Below are 18,199 nucleotides of genomic sequence, written 5' to 3'. Positions count from 1 at the left end.
GGACCATCGGTAACCGGCCGCTTCGATCGGGAGGCTCCGGAAGGTGAGTATGTAACTATTTTTTTTTTTAAATCTGTTTATTAAATTTTTCAATGTAATCATCGTATAGTTGGTAATGACAATATGATTTAGCATACATAAACCCAACCCTCCCCCTCCCAAGAACCCCAATCTCTGCATGCGCATAACCATCAAGGCAAGTCACTGAACTGGTGAGCTGCCGCCTATCCTCTGTAACAAGTACCATTGTGTGTTTTCAAACTGCGCTTTCAGCTTTTCCCTAGTCTCCGAAGGTAGAGACGGGATGAGAGTAGACCATGTAGACAAAAATCTGCCTGCCATTTTCTCTTTGTTAGACAAAGCATCCATCCATTCCATTTTAAATATGAATTGGATTTTTGTACGAACAAGAGAGAGCGATGGAGCCGCCGGGTTTAACCATTGATGGAGTATACTCTTCCTGGTCGCCGAGGCCCATATCACTAGCGTAGCTTTGATATATTTAGATAGTTTGTTTTGTGCCTCATCAAGAATGTTAAAAATAGCCCATTGAGGGGTAAGCGCAAAACTGACTCCACATAACTTTTGTAGCTCATTATGGACACCACCCCACAACTCCTGTATTTTCGGGCAGCTCCACAGATGGTGATAGATATCCGTGTTGCGGGATTTACATTTAGAACACAAGAAGACCGAGACTGAAGACATCCTAGATTGCAGATGGGGTGTGATGTAGGCTCTATGTAATATTAGTAGAGCCATATCAGTGTAGCTGCTATATGATAGTACTTTTCTTTGCGCTAATGTAGCGTCAAGAAGATCCTCCATCTTGAGACCTGGGAAGTCCCTTAACCATCTGGCCACTCCCGATGTTTTCCCCTCCCATGTCCATTTTTTGCGTATTACCGAGTAGATGTTACTTATGGATGCCGGTTGTGTTCTTGCGTATCTAATAAATCCATCCAGGTTTGTCCTCCCCTCCCCCACCCCTCCACTCGGCTGACACTTCTGTGCTAAGCTACGCGCCTGAAGGAAAAGGAAAGGGTTGTTTCTAAATAGTGGGAAACGTTGCGATGCCGTCTCAAAGGTTAATACCGAAAAGTTAAGATCCAATAGATCGATTGCTTGCCTACAGCGCTGAGAAGCAAGACACCTATAGAAAGATGGTGTGGATCCCCTTGAGAACCCTGGATTATCCAAAAATGGCTGATATGGGGACAAATCTGCCCTTAGTTTACAGATTTTTCTACAACGTCTCCAGGTCCGTACTGTTTGCCATATAGTTGGATGGTCCTGTATCTCCCCTGGGAGACTCTCCCCTCTCAAATGTAGCAATGCCGACAATGAGATGTGTGGGTAAAATTGCTGTTCTAGGTCAACGTTGGCGTAATGAGAGTCCCCCCTTATCCAGTCAATGGCATATCTAAGATTAGCTGCTAAATTGTATCTACCCAGATCAGGAAAATTTATACCACCTTCTGCCCTTGTCGCCTGTAATTTAAAGAGACCTATACGCGTTCTGCCTCCCACCCCCCATATGAATTTACGAAAATTTGAGTTTAATATCCCAAGGTCTGCCCTAGTCAGGAGCATTGGTAACGTCTGAAAGGCATATAACAACTTAGGGAATACTATCATCTTAATTAGATGACATCTACCTGAGAATGACAATGTGAAATGTTTCCATGATTGGAGAAGACTAACTATGGAGGAAATCAAAGGTTTATAATTTACTTTGTATAAGATGGAGGGGTCTGCAGGCAATCTTATCCCCAGATATTTAATAGATTCCTGGCTCCAGTGAAATGGAAACAAGGGATCGTTCGACCTCCCAGATCTGAAAACCGCCAGAGCCTCAGACTTACTATAATTAACCTTAAAACCAGAACATTTACCAAATTTCTCCAAGATGTTCATGATAGCCGGAATTGCCTGAGTTGGGTTGGCAATAAATAAAAGGATGTCATCAGCGAAAGCTGAGATCTTCAAGGATGTAGTTCCCACTCTCACCCCCTCAAATGTCCGCTCACTCTGCAATGTCCTCAAGAGTGGGTCTAATGCCAAATTAAACAAAAGGGGAGACAAAGGGCAACCCTGGCGTGTCCCTCGCTGGATTTCAAAAGGCTTAGATAATGTGTTATTTACTGACATCCTAGATAACGGGTTTTTATAAATAGATTTAACTGCCTCACAGAACCATGAGCCAAATCCTCTAAATGATAACAGATCAAACAGGTAGCCCCACTCCACCCTGTCGAAAGCCTTGTCGGCATCCAGGCTAACCACGATAGATTTCGTGTGTCGTTTCACTCTACAGTAGGATATGGCTCCCAGGGCTGTTCTAATGTTATATGTGATGGATTTCCCATGTACAAACCCAGTTTGCTGCGGTGAGATCAGACTAGGGATAATTCTTTGCAATATGTCAGCCCAAATTTTTGTGAATATTTTGAAATCTGAGTTAAGTAACGAAATTGGTCTATATCCTTCAACCTGCGAGTGATCTTTGCCTGGTTTTGGAAGAATAATGACAACCGCCTCATTGAACCGATCAGGAAGGTGGCCAAACCTAACTATGCTATTATATAACTCACACAGGTGTGTGGTCAAACTGGTTCCCAAGATTTTATAGTGTTCGTTGCTAAACCCATCTGGACCTGGTGCTTTAGATAATTTCAGTTTAGTTATAACTTGTAAAATTTCCAAGGGCGTTATAGGAGAATTGATGGCCTCCCTTTCTTCATCTGTAAGTGTCGGTGCTAGGTGCTCTCTAAGAAATTCCCCATTCGCCTCTTCCCCTTCCGATTCTGAGCTGTATAACTCGCTAAAAAATGCTCTGAATTCGTCTACTATATCCTCATTATTTGCCAAGATATGACCATCACGTCGTTTGATTTTATGTATTTTCGTCGCTTTCCTATAAGGACGTGTAAGGGACGCCAACACCCTCCCCGGTTTATTGCCCCATTTAAAATATTTATGTTTTTGGTAGTCTAAGTTGAACATGGCCTTCTCGTGTGCCAATGCGTCCGCCTCCTCCCTAGCCCTTAAGAATTTTTCTTTTGTTGTTGGTGTGTTGTTTAGTTTGAAGTCCTTGTATGCTTGGGTTAATGATTTTTGTGTGTCCACCAAACGTTTCATCATTTCTTTTTTTTGTGACTAACATATGAAATAATCTGGCCCCTCAGTACGGCCTTAGATGCCATCCAAAACAAATGAGCGTCTTCACAATGAGCACGGTTGTCATCCTTATAGACCTCCCATGACATCTGCAGATATTTTTTAAAATCGTCCGACTGATAGAGGTACGAAGGAAAACGCCACCTCCTCTCCTGATGTATTGGGGTCGTTAGATTAGAATTGAATGTTACTGGGGCATGATCCGATATATGGATATTTTGTATGTTTGACTGTAATTAGGGGAATTAATGACGAGTGCACCAACCAACAATCAATCCTAGCATGGGAATCGTGTACGTGAGAGTAGTGGGAGTAATCCCTATCCAGGGGGTGCTGTATTCTCCACACGTCAACCAGATCCAGGTGGTCTAAGAGTGATTGGATGCCATTCCCTCGTCCTTGTCCGTGAGTGACCCCCGAACCGGATCTATCAATGGTCACGTCTGCTACCTCGTAAAAGTCTCCGCCCACAACTATCCGAGATGTCTTCCACCCCGCCAAGCTCTCCAACAATCTAGTCTGGAATTGTGCTTCAGGTGTATTAGGGGCATAGATGTTAACCAGGCTAAAGTGCATACCCTCAATTATGATTCTGACCAAAAGAAATCTGCCTTGTGGGTCCTCCAGTGTATCTGTTATCTCGTATTTAAGATCATTATGTATTAAAATGGCTACACCTCGCTGCTTTTTGGAAAATGAAGCCTCAGCACAAAGCGTATACTTCCTACTGAGTAAAGAGGGGTGATTATTTTTGATCCAGTGTGTTTCCTGTAGGAAAATGATGTGGAAATTTTGTTTTTGTAAAAAATTTAAAACCTTTTTCCTCTTAATTGGGGTGTTTAACCCGTTCACATTCCATGAGCACCATTGTAAAGTGCGGATTGCGGCATCCTCTTTGCCAGATTGATCCGCCATTATCCTATACCTTTGCGAACAGCTCTATGACTTATGTATAAATACTGAATGTGAGACCCCCACCCATCCCAGCGAGTGAGTGTAAGATCTCCCAGAACCTGAACAATATGTTTGCGCATGCAGAGATCCCTCCCCCCTCCCATAAACCCCCACCATTCAAACTTTTTAACAGTAACCAAGGTGCCCATCCACAGAGTGAGCACTACATGAAACCATAACATGCCTATTAAAGACCAAAGGGTATTAACATAAACGCGACATCACTTAAAAATGACAAATTATAACAGCTCTACTCGTCAGGTTTTGTCAGGGCTAGCAAGTGCCCGAGACTCCTCTTGTAAAAATTTCAAAGCCTTCTCTGGGTCACTGAAGGACCAATTTTTTCCCCCATAGTCAAAGCGTAAAGTTGAAGGATACTGCAAGCCAAACCGGATATTCTTATCCACTAAGAGCTTGCATGCGGGGTTGAAGGTTTTGCGTCTGGCAGCCAAGGCGGCCGAGTAGTCCTGGAACAAGAGTAGTTTGTGATTCTCATATAACAGGGAACGTTGTTTCCTAAATGCTGCTAAGATGCGGATTTTATCCTGAAAATCCAATACTTTAAAGATGACTGGTCTGGGTCTGTCACTGCCTCCTCCCCTCGGAGGTCCTAGCCTGTGTGCTCTCTCACTGGCTATGGCACCTGACGATGGTAAAACTCCCAGGGATTTTGGCAGCCATATTGATGTTATTTTGACCAATTCCGAGGGGGAACAGATTTTGGAAGGCCTATGAGCCTCAAGTTGTTGCGCCGGGATCTGTTTTCAAGATCATCCACCTTGTCCACAAGGTCTGAGATGTCCTTATCCTTACTATCTAGTTTGTCCTTGAGGGCTTTAGCAGAGTCCTCCAGATCCGAAATTCTTTGTTCCGCTTCCGCTATTCGCGCTCCCTGAGAATTGACTTGTGAGACAATTGTGTCCAATGAGGTTTGAAAAGCTGCTAGTCTGTTATCAATCTCAGGCATCAACCGTTCAATAATAGCATTTGCAATGGACTGCGGGTTCTGAGCCTCAACTTCAACGTTCTGTGACGTAGGAGATGTGCCTGCCTGGCTACGTGTGGAGCCTCTGCCAGGTTTAATATTTTTACCCACAAATTTATCCATGGTGAAGTAGGTGCCTGAGAATTAAGGGAAGTTGTCAGTGATATCGCTAATTGTGCTTATTACATTTTATAATAAATTGAAAAGTCTAATGAGCTGCTGCAGCCCTGCTGCCAAGTTCCTCTCTGTGTGAGCCCTTCCCCAGCGTTCCACAGTTTCTGTGCCAGGAGGAGTCACAGTGCCCTCCTGATAGTAAACAATAGTCCTGCTTAATAATGAACAGTGTCTGTGGGGCTCAATAATCACCACTAAAGCCCGGTGCCTTTATCTGAGCAATGGCTCCCGCCCGTTCTCTGCTCCCACACTTTCTTTTACAATACCTCCGTTGGCACAGTTAGCTGGTGCCAGAGACGCTGCTGTTCTCCTCCAGCGATGCCCCTCTCACTTCTTCTGCTGCAGCAGCAGGGCGGCTTTTCTCCTGTGCTCGTCCGCTGCTGTGATCTGGTGCGGCCGGTAATGTGGTGACTGGCGCGCTTTCAGCAAGATGGCGCCCAGCCACCTCCTCCCCCACGCCGTCTCCTTCTTCCCCTTCAACACCAGCGTCGGGGACACCTCGATTCCGCACTGCCTCTCTCCTCTTCTCCCCGCTGCTGTCTGGTAAGTCTGCTGAGTCTGCCAAGCTCAGTTGCTCTGTCGGGTGAAGCGCTCAGTTCGCGCACATACGGCAGCTTCTTCTCCAGCCGCTGGTCTCCAGCCACGAGGGGGAATGCTTCGGTGCTTGCGGCGCTATCTGCGCCTTGGAGATCCGGGGAAACCAGAGAGCCGGGTTTTCTTTCACTGACCCTTGTCTGGTCCTTATCCTGACCTTTAGGGGGGTTTTAAGAGATTATTTTAGATTTATATCCCCTTCAGTTCAGGAGCTCAAGTAAGATGCGGCCATCTTCAGGCTCCGCCTCCCGGAAGTCCTCCATGTAACTATTTTTATTTTAATTCTTACACAGCCTGGATGTGTGTTTGGGGTCATTGTCCTGTTCAAAAATAAATTATGTTCCATCTAAACGCAAACCGGATGCAATAGCATGCCGCTGCAAGAAGATGCTGTGGTAGCCATGCTGGTTCAGTATGCCTTCAATTTTGAATAAATCCCCCAACAGTGTCACCAGCAAAGCACCCCCACACCATCACACCTCCTCCTCCATGCTTCACGGTGGGAACCAGGCATGTAGAGTCCATCCGTTCACCTTTTCTGTGTCGCACAAAGACACGGTGGTTGGAACCAAAGATCTCAAATTTGGACTCCTCATACCAAAGCGCAGATTTCCACTGGTCTAATGTCCATTCCTTGTGTTCTTTAGCCCAAACAAGTCTCTTCTGCTTGTTGCCTGTTCTTAGCAGTGGTTTCCTAGCAGCTATTTTACCATGAAGGCCTGCTGCACAAAGTCTCCTCTTAACAGTTGTTGTAAAGATGTATCTGCTGCTAGAACTGTGTGTGGCATTGACCTGGATTCTAATCTGAGCTGCTGTTAACTTGCGATTTCTGAGGATGGTGACTCAGATAAACTTATTCTCAGAAGCAGAGGTGACTCTTGGTCTTCCTTTCCTGGGGCGGTCCTCATGTGAGCCAGTTTCTTTGTAGCGTTTGATGGTTTTTGCCACTGCACTTGGGGACACTTACAAAGTTTTCCCAATTTTTCGGACTGACTGACCTTCATTTCTTAAAGTAATGATGGCCACTCGATTTTCTTTACTTAGCTGCTTTTTTCTTGCCATAATACAAATTCTAACAGTCTATTCAGTAGGACTATCAGCTGTGTATCCACCAGACTTCTGCACAACACAACTGATGGTCCCAACCCCATTTATAAGGCAAGAAATCCCACTTATTAAACCTGACAGAGCACACCTGTGAAGTGAAAACCATTCCCGGTGACTACCTCTTGAGGCTCATCAAGAGAATGCCAAGAGTGTGCAAAGCAGTCATCAAAGCAAAAGGTGGCTACTTTGAAGAACCTAGAATATAAGACATATTTTCAGTTGTTTCACACATTTTTGTTAAGTATATAATTCCACATGTGTTAATTCATAGTTTTGATGCCTTCAGTGTGAATGTACAATTTTCATAGTCATGAAAATACAAAAAAATCTTTAAATGAGAAGGTGTGTCCAAACGTTTGGTCTGTACTGTGTGTGTATATATATATATATACATATATATATATATATATATATATATATATATATATATATATACCGTAAGTGTTTTTGGCAAAGCCAGCTCACCGCTTTGAACAAATGGGAGTACATCCAACCTGTGGTTGCACTTCGTACGGAAAACGCATTGGGATACATCTACACATGTAAAGAAAAAACTTTTTGTTTCTCCAGCGATCAGTCCAACGGTTGAGTAAAATATACCTTTTATTTATCCATTAAAAAGTTCCAGATTTCTTCAGTAACAATATTGCATACATTCAATCCCTTATGGTCCATTATGATTTAACCCTGCTGTTCTGTTTGGTCTGGGGAGACCTATTTTGAACTTTGGTATTTTTTGGGGTGTTCAAGATGCGGTTCTGAAACTTGTGGTTGATTGACTTAAATGAGGATGGGTCGGTCGGCCACGGGTTTCAGAGCCGCATCTTGAATATTTTAAAGAATATTGAAGTTCAAAGTCGGTCATTTTTGACCAACAGAACAGCAGGGTTAAAAAGAGAAAACACAGTAGTTTGACAATAAATGGCTTCACCCAACCACTAACCGCGAGTGGAGAAAAAGTTTGAGTTATGATTCATATTCTCTGAAAAAAGGCCAAGAAAGCAAAAATTCTGCCGGGGTATGTAAACTTTTGAGCACAACTGTGTATATAAAATACTTATCATCCTTCCTTTCTCAAACTAAAATTAAATTAATGAAAAAAAACATATTTGGCATCGCTGGTTTGTCTCCGCACCCTCGCGGTTGCGATTCTTGTGTTGTGATTGTGCTACACGATGGGTGTGGCTGCTAAAGTCACCGTGTTCACCGGCTGTAGAGGAGGACCATTCCTCTGGGCCATTACTTCCAGCTTAGACATATCTTACAGGGTGTGGGCTGTGGCCACGCTATGGAAGAGAACGAGGGTGGATAGTGTGGTGAGCACATGCAGGGTACTAGGTGTCTCACTTATGAAGGACTTGTGGTCTAGCGGCAAATACTGGTGACCTGCGTTACTGCCAGTGTAACAATCAAAACCGCTTGTAGAGAATGCGACAGCGACAGGTCTAGTGTTGAGAGTCTCGCCCATTGAGCTAAGACAGGAAGGCATAAATATTTGTTTGACTTTTGAACCATAAGGGTAATATATACAAACTAGATTGTGGCCCGATTCTAACGCATCGGGTATTCTAGGATATGCATGTCCCCGTAGTATATGGACAATGATGATTCCAGAATTCGCGGCAGATTGTGCCCGTCGCTGATTGGTCGAGGCAACCTTTATGACATCATCGTCGTCATGGCAACCATTATGACATCTACGTCGATACTGTGCCCGTCGCTGAATCAGAAACATGGGATTTCTACGTCCTTTATGACATCATCGTCGCTGTGCCCGTTGCTGATTGGTCGAGGCCTGGCGGCCTCGACCAATCAGATGCGGGATGTCTACGTCCTTTATGACATCATCGTCGCTGTGCCCGTCGCTGATCGCCTCGACCAATCAGAGACGCGGGATTTCCAAGACAGACAGAAAGAAAGACAGACGGAAAAACCCTTAGGCAATTATATATATAGATAGAACGCTGAATAAGATATTGTATTTAGTTTAGTAAAGTGTTGTAAAGTACAGTACTTCCCTTATTGTTATTACTCCTAACATCGTCTACCTGCTTCTATCTATCTATATAAAAACAGGCAGATTAGATGACATCACAAAGCACATAAACATCGCAGACATCATATGACATCACAATTGGCATTGAATGTGCAAAGTACGACCCCTGAGCCATCTTGTTTCATTAGAACCTGAAAGCTTGAAGGAAACAAGTCCAGGTAGGGAACTCTTCACTTACGACCTCACTCACAAATTGTATCGGTGGGGGGTTAGTAGTGGGATTCAGAATGGCATCATTCACCTGAAAATCTTAGCAAAAACCCTCTGTATCATGTGTCCTCCGATTGTTAGAATGATACTGTGATTAAAAAAAATGTTATTGACTAGATTCCAAGGAAAATATGAAAATTATGGTTCTTTATTAAGCCAGTGTGAGCCTGACATAACCGGGATTACCAATCTGGACAACCCCTTCCCTAAGTGAGGACTTGCTGGCGATCAACTGATCATGTGTCACTGGTCTTGGAGACCCTCAGTAATCAGCTGGTTTTGCCCTCTGTGACACCCATGTGCTCTAATAAAAGCATATAGAGAGGAGTGGGCCAGGTGAGACATCTCCACTTGGTTCCATTTTTGGGAAGCTTTGCCATTAATATTGTAAAAACGTTATCATAATATAAATTTGACTGCAGACTGCTACAGTTCTTCATTATCGGCTCCCTTGGTCCTGTTGGATCAGGGGTGACCGGGAACTGGCGGTTTATCGTGATCAGGAATGGCAGTATGGCGTCCTGTGGTTCCCTTTAGTTCATAGAGCAGTAGGTGATACGGATTAGAATAAAAGAGTGGAAATTTTTAGGTTTTGACGAGCGCCATTACTCAATTAAAAATGAGGCTGGTGGTTATTTGCAGCCTGTGAGTTTGTTTTATTAATTCTACTCTTGATGTTGGAAACTTGACACATGGCCCACCAGCGGCAGTTATTACGGCAGGGGACATGACATCACAGGGCACATGACATCACAGGTATCACATGACAACACGGGGACATGACATCATAGATATCACATGACCTCACAGGGCACATGACATCACAGGGGACATGACATCTCAGGGCACATGACATCATAGATATCACATGACATCACACTGAGTACAGAATGTATAAAGTTATTATTCTGAACCACCTTGTGTCCCCTGAAGCAGCAGCTTGAGGAAGACAAGTCCCGGTAGGTAGCTGCTCACTTAACACTAAGGCCCCATTAACACATTGTGTAGCTGTGGGGTGTTCGTGGTGAAGTTTAGAACTGCACCATTTACCCCTAAGAAACCGCGGCAACATCTCTGAGTGACGTGTTCTCTCTGGTGTAAATAGGACCTACCATTGAATCCTCTTTTTTGTAATGATAGGTGTTATGTCTCATCTACTTCAGATGATCTGCACGGACAGATGACGGTGACGCAGCAGGAAGGCCGAGCAGAAACAATGGAGAACGTAGTAGCTTGATAGCAACAGGAGGACCAGAACTGGAACCACAGGAGATATCATCAGCAGAATTGAATAAACGGCAACTGGCGTAATAGAATTACCGACTGATCCAACTCAGATCAGAGTGGCGTCAGTTTGTCTTGGATGTGGAGAGGTGAAAACAGGTTTCTCCACCTTCTCCATTATGTCAGTCTGTGAAAATCGGATCGCACCCAGATGTCATCCAAGTGTAGTCCAATATTTTCACGGGCACATAGACTTGCATTGCAGATTTTGATTTGACACTGGGATCATAAGCGGACTCATCTCCGATTTTTTTTTTTTCTGTGGACCACTGGGTCCAAGGAAAAAGTCTGATATTTGCACAGCCAGCAAAAATATCATAGGTACGAATGCTATCCGTCAAAACTACGGATGACATTAACATGACAAAATTGGTCGTGTGCACGAGCCCTAATGTGGAGTCGATCAGTGGGCGCCTGGGTCCTGAGAAACCCACTGATCGCTCCAAACAGCTGCTCTATGGCATGCTGATCAACAGGCAGAAACACATAGCTCTGCCTGAGAGGGCTCAAATCTATGTACAGGCCCCATAGAAAGTCTATTAGCCTGTATTCTACTCTGTGCACAGGTTTATAGGATTGCACAAATACACATAAACACATATATCTTTATTTATTTTACATTCTTAGCACCATTAATTCCACAATGCTATGTATACATACTATATATATATATATATATATATATATATATATATATATACTTTTATTTATTATATATATGCTCTCGATCTTTCATAGACTGACAAAATGGAGAAACTTTTTTTCCCCCTCTCCGCCTCTGAGAGAAACTGATACCACTCTGATCAAAGCATGGTCGAAGCCTGCAACTCTATTATATATATGTGTGTATTTTGTGGACTATAAGACGAACCTGACCATAAGATGCACCCCAGTGTTTGGGGTGGAAAATAGGAACAAAAACATTTTTAAATAACATGGGGATGCGTCTTCTAGTCTGGTTTAATGGTAGCTTGCTGGGGGCGGCGTCACTGGAGGCAGGGCCACTGCTTCAGGAGGTCGGCAGCGTCAGGAGTGGGGCGATGTTGTGGGCCCTGGGCTCTCATAAGATGTTTGTGCCGGTGAGTGGAGTCCCCTTTCCCATTTATTTCACCATGGTGGGTTTCTGGAAAATCGCCACTAGAGGCCGCGCATGCGTGGATTAAAATCTTGGGAGATGACATCTTGGAAGATGAGATCTAGTCTCCCGAGATCTCAATCTGACCATGCACCACCTCCGGCAACGATTTTTCCGAAGCTCACCGCAGGGAAATCAGAGGAAAAGGAGACTCCGTTCACTGGTGCCGACATCTTATGAGAGCCCAGAGCCTGCAACATCGCCCCCACTCCTTACACTGCCGGCTGTGACCCCGCTCCACAGCAACCGCCACCCCGGTAAGCCACCTTCAGATTATTAAGCAAACCTCCATTTTCTTCCCAAATTTGGAGGGAATAAAGTGTGTTTTATAATCCGAAAAATACGGTATGCCTGCAGAAGCAGGGGGTTGCTTTGTGTATGGTCAAGTGTCAAGTTTGCACCCTTAACGCCGCCCTTGCATATGTTTAGAAGCCTTGTGGTGCATTAAATTTCCCGATGTGTGGCTTATTCCCACTCAACTTCAGATGTTCAATGAATGATCTGTAATAAATCATTCAGTGTGCAATATTCTCGCCAACACATGTCATATTTACACAGGATGATGTGCCACCAAGAACTATGATCTTTTTGTGAGGCACAAAAGATCATTTCACCTGACGAACAAGCGCTTTGCTCATTCATTGGATGATCAGCAGTCTACTTTGATGGCACAATTATCATGAATGAAAGTCCCTAAGGGTATGTTTCCACGTAGCGTATTTGCTGCGGATTGGATGCTGCGCACAGCCGCAGAGTCCAATCCGCATCAGTCAGATGTTACCACATAGTGGATGGGATTTTATGAAATCCCATATCCACTATGCATGCAAAAACGCAGGTGGCAAACCTGCGTTTAAGCACATGCGGCACGTCTTTATAGACAGCAACATGTCTATTTATCTTGCAGAGACGCTCAGTCACTGAACACACGCAGAATCACCATGCGCACAAAAGCCGGCAGCGCTTTGGACGGAGCGGGGATCCACTGCGTTCAAAGTGCAGCCGGTACGCCACGTGGAAACATACCCTAAGAAACTCTTGTTCGCAGTAATTGTGCAGTGTAAATGCACCTTTGGCAGCAGAATATCTATTGCTAATTAGATTAGCAAAGTATTCATGGAATTAGATTGTAAACTTGTATTTTAGATTGTAAGCTCCTAGGAGCAGGGTGTATATTAGATTGTAAGCTCCTAGGAGCATGGTGTATATTGTATATTAGATTGTAAGCTCCTAGGAGCAGGGTGTATATTGTATATTAGATTGTAAGCTCCTAGGAGCAGGGTGTATATTGTATATTAGATTGTAAGCTCCTAGGAGCAGGGTGTATATTAGATTGTAAGCCCCTAGGAGCAGGGTGTATATTAGATTGTAAGCCGCTAGGAGCAGGGTTTATATTAGATTGTTAGCTCCTAGCAGCAGGGTGTACCATATTTTTTGGATTATAAGACACACTTTTTTCCCCCAAATTTGGGAGGAAAATGGGGGGGGGGGGTGTCTTATAATGCGGATATACCACAAGCTTACCGACTATGGTAGAGCAGGGTCCCAGGGTCGCTGCTGGAGGAGGCAAGAGCGTTGCTGTAGGCCGCAGGCTGGGATGAGGGGGTGTTCGGATGTGGGGGCTCCACCAACATTTTGTGGAAGCCCAGAGCCCCTGCGCTTACATGGTTTACTATGCGGTGGAATCCAGGAAAATGGCTGCCGGGGGCGGCACAGATGGAAATCTCGGCACCAAGATCTCGGGAGATGAGATCTCAGCGCCAAGATCTCCATTTGTGCATGCGCCGCCTCGGCAGCCATTTTCCCGGAGTCCACCGCATAGTAAACCATGTAAGTGTGGGGGATCTGGGCTTTCACAAAATGTCGGTGGAGCCCCCGCACCACCAAACACCTAAAGCGGCTCACATCTGAATACCCCCTCATCCCAGCCTGTCACCTGCAGCAATGCTCCATTCTTGCCTCCTCCAGCGGCAACCCTGGGACCCCGCTGCACCGCAGCCACCACCCCCGGTAAGCAATAAGATGCATGGATTGTAAGAAGCACCACCATTTTATTAAAAAAAAGTTTTTCTTTCCTATTTTTCTCAAAATTTGGGGTGCGTCTTATAAACCGCAAAATACGGTATATTGTATATTAGATTGTAAGCTTCTAGGAACAGGGTGTACATTATATATTAGATTGTAAGCTCCTAGGAGCAGGGTGTATTTATCTTTTCCCTTCCAGATCCTGAGCTTAAAATAAATGCAGATATACAGCAATATGCAGCAGGACAGATGTGATCCAGGGAAACATCCGATCGCCACAATTGGGATCAGGAAGGAATTTTTTTTCCCCCTGAGGCAGAACTCTCCGGGGGGTTTCTTCGCCTTCCTCTGGATCTTTCGGTCCAGTGGCTCTCAGCCAGTCCTCAATGCCCACAGCTAGTTCTGTGGTCTGTATAGGGCCTGACCTGAGAATCATTGTGATCATGGTTTAATTTCTTAAAGGGCCGGTAATATTTTTATTACAGTGTTGCTTATTGCTATTCCAATAAAAATAAATAAATAAATAAAAGTGTCATGGGAGTTTTTTTTTTGTATTAACTTTCTTTTTACACAGTTACACTGATGGGAGTGATCATTACTACCCTCAATACTCCACAAGTTGAACCAGAAATTAAGGGGGGCACCATTTATTGAAGGCAGACCGCATATATCTCCACCCATTGTGGTATCGTAATGTCAACTCCTGTCCCAAGGTACATTAAAAGTGTTACGGAGCCCTAAAATAGTATATGTCCTATACAACAAACTACCTGATAGAAGACTGAAGACAGGGACACAGAGTTGCAGAATACAAGAGACACACGCAGTGTAGGATTGGGGTGCCAAGGGCCCACCGGTAACCAACTCCAGGGCCCACTTTTACATCTACATGCAAATGTGATATTATCCTCAATCACAAATTTATATAACCATGAACTGGGTAGATTGTTACATGAATAAGAGGCCTCTTTTGTACATAGTGAATAAAGTACCGTATTTTCCGGCGTATAAGACGACTGGGCGTATAAGATGGCCCCCAACTTTTCCAGTTAAAATCAAAAATCTTCTCAAAAGTCGGGGGTTGTCTTATAGGGTGGGTGCGGAGCAATTTGCGGTCGACGTATATAGTGGGGGGGAGTGGTCCCGATGACGAGGTGAGGGAGTGTAAGGATTTGCACTGTACATCTGTTCCTGTCTGCTGTTGCCCTCAGTTCGGTTACTTTTGCCCTTACCTAAGATGGAGTCACTGGCCTCACGGGGGCCATCTTGCTTCCTGTCAGACTTTCCTTGTTCCTGTCTGTGGTGTATATAAGGGAGCTCTGTATATTACTCATTGCTTGAGTATCTTGTTCCTGGACTTGTGATCAAGCTGGAAGAACTGCTATCTTGCTGGTTTCTTCGTTACCTTGGGATACCCCATCTGTCTCCGGATCTACATCTCTTCATCATAAGACTTGTTTCCCTGGATCTGCTCTGCACTCGTCTCTGCTGCTGGACTATTCCCTGCTAGGAGGCCTGGCCTGGTCTCCAGGTCTCTGGATCTGACATACTTGGACTTCCACGGTCTGCACACGTGCTTACTGATTATCCAGCTCTGTCTGCTACTAACCTGCTGTGTCATAGCTGTTTACTTGCATACCATCATAAATATTATTGAACTCTTAACCTGTTGTCTCTCGGCCTCTTTTCTGACCCATGATACTGATCTCCACTGCACTTAGCACTAAAGGTACCGTCACACTTAGCGACGCTGCAGCGATACCGACAACGATCCGGATCGCTGCAGCGTCACTGTTTGGTCGCTGGAGAGCTGTCACACAGACAGCTCTCCAGCGACCAACGATCCCGAGGTCCCCGGTAACCAGGGTAAACATCGGGTAACTAAGCGCAGGGCCGCGCTTAGTAACCCGATGTTTACCCTGGTTACCAGCGTAAAAAAACAAACAGTACATACTTACATTCAGCTGTCTGTCCCTTGCCGTCTGGTTCCTGCACTGACTGCTGGCCGTAAAGTGAAAGTGAAAGCACAGCACAGCGGTGAGTCACACAGCGGTGACTCACCGCTGTGGCTGTGCTCTGCTTTCACTTTACGGCCAGCAGTCAGTGCAGGAACCAGACGGCAAGGGACAGACAGCTGAATGTAAGTATGTACTGTTTGTTTTTTTACGCTGGTAACCAGGGTAAACATCGGGTTACTAAGCGCGGCCCTGCGCTTAGTTACCCGATGTTTACCCTGGTTACCAGTGAAGACATCGCTGAATCGGTGTCACACACGCCGATTCAGCGATGTCTGCGGGGAGTCCAGCGACCAAATAAAGTTCTGGACTTTCTTCCCCGACCAGCGACAGCACAGCAGGGGCCTGATCGTTGCTGCCTGTCACACTGGACGATATTGCTAGCGAGGACGCTGCAACGTCACGGATCGCTAGCGATATCGTCTAGTGTGACGGTACCTTAAGTTTATAACAGAATACTCAAGCCCAAAAAAATGGAGATCTCTGGGTCAGATTCTATGGAGGTGCGAATGAAAAAACTTTGCTCTTTTGTCTCTGGACTTCATGGTGAGCTGCAGGCTATAAAAACAAAACTGGGGACATTAGAATCGCAAACTAATCATAATGTGAATGTGGCCGATACGTCTATTCAGGCCTTAGCATCTCGACTTTCAAATGTGGAGACTACAGCTGCAAACATGGTATCTGCTCCAATCCCGGCTCCTGGTCCGGCTTTTCCTAAACTCCCACCATTCAGGTTTGGTGGTGAAAGAGAGAAATTTCGGGGGTTTTTGAATCAATGTCAGCTGTATTTCTCTGCACGTGCGGCCCAGTTTGCAACTGATCGGGATAAAGTGTTGACTATAATTATGTTGCTAACAAACAAAGCGTTAGCCTGGGCTAATCCTCTGATTGAGACTAATGATGTGTGCTTGAATTCCCTGAAAGACTTTACTGCAGCAATGTGTCAAATGTTTGATGACCCTAATCGGAGTATCACAGCTGAAACTGCATTACTGACACTACGACAGGGGAAGCGTCCTGTTGTGGAATACGCAATGGAGTTTCGGAAATGGGTGCTGGATACTACATGGTGCGATTCAGCGAAATATGCAGTGTTCAGGAGAGGTTTATCTGCTTCCATCAAAGATGAACTAGCTCGAGGTGAATCACCTACTGACTTGGCTGACTTTATACATCATTGTATACGGATTGATATTCGTCTCACCGAACGTCGTCAAGAAAAATGGGCTGATGCTAATCGTAATAACTTTATGCCTTTTCCATCCCCCACCAAGGAGGTGCTGACTAAGACTTTATCTCAGACAGAGCTGGAACCTATGCAGGTTGACGCAGTACGGAGGAAACCCATCGATGCACGTAAGGAATATCGTTTCAAGGAGAATCTGTTTTTACTGCGGTAAATCGGGTCACTATATTTCAGAGTGCCCTGGGAAAAATCGCAAGTCCGCAGCTGCAGTAACTGGACTTGACTTTTCGGATGTATCTTCAGTGTGTTCTCTTCCGCACAGACAGGAAATATCCGCTGATAACTTTGATTTTCCTGATGATTCATCATTAGCATCATCACCTGTGGACATAGCCTTACTTTCCGTAAGTTCTACCACGGCGAGGAGAGATTCGCTCTGCTGCGTTTCCATCAAAATTTGGGTGTGTTCCTGCTGGATCACCTGCTCCACCATGATAGACTCTGGAGCTTGCAGCAATCTCATGGACATCTCCTTTGCTGAAAAACATGGCATACGCTCACGAAAAAGAGACTCTCCGGTGTTTATGGAGACCGTGGACGGGTCTCCACTAATATCTGGGCCTGTGAAACTCGAAACAGTCCCATTAAAGATCCGTATGGGCGCGGATCATTCTGAAATTATGTCCTTTTTGTTGATTTCTTCTCCTAATTTTCCTATTATTTTAGGTTTGCCCTGGTTGCGGCTGCGAAATCCGACTATCAATTGGACAACGAAGGAATTACAGTTTCCAAATGAATCAGCGTTGTCCGGAGAGCTGGCTCCAGTGAAGACAGCAGTCACGGTCGACTCGACATTGCCGGTAGAGTATCGGGACTTCAGTGATGTGTGTGACAAAAAAAATGCGGATAAATTACCGCCACATCGGCCATATGACTGTCCCGTGGAATTATTTCCTGGTGCCGCGATTCCCTTCGGGAGTATTTATCCATTGTCTGGGCCAGAATTAAAAGCTCTCAAGGAGTACATAGATGAAAACCTAGCTAAGGGGTTTATACGACCATCTTCCTCCCCAGCAGGTGCTCCAATCTTCTTTGTCAAAAAAAAAGATGGCTCACTCCGACCATGCATTGACTACCGGGAGCTCAACAAAGTCACAATCAGGAACTCTTATCCACTCCCACTAATTCCCGAATTACTTGAGAGAGTGCGACACGCCAAAATCTTCACAAAATTGGATCTTCGTGGAGCGTACAACTTAGTACGGATTCGTCCTGGCGATGAGTGGAAAAC

General features: G+C 44.9%; 1 protein-coding gene across 1 annotated transcript in view; it reads left to right on the top strand.

The window, feature by feature from the left end:
• The window catches only part of LOC138647683 (musculoskeletal embryonic nuclear protein 1-like), a 105,980-nt gene that overhangs the window by 50,790 nt on the left and 36,991 nt on the right, over positions 1-18,199 (top strand). Inside the window, exon 9 of the mRNA XM_069736877.1 lies at positions 1,584-1,595. Within this exon, the coding sequence (XP_069592978.1) occupies positions 1,584-1,595 (12 nt within the window). The remainder of the gene's footprint in view (positions 1-1,583; positions 1,596-18,199) is intronic.

This window comes from Ranitomeya imitator, chromosome 8 (genome assembly GCF_032444005.1).
Source record: "Ranitomeya imitator isolate aRanImi1 chromosome 8, aRanImi1.pri, whole genome shotgun sequence".
NCBI lineage: Eukaryota > Metazoa > Chordata > Amphibia > Anura > Dendrobatidae > Ranitomeya > Ranitomeya imitator.
Note: the sequence above shows the minus strand (reverse complement) of the source record. Positions and strands in the feature narration are given on the sequence as shown.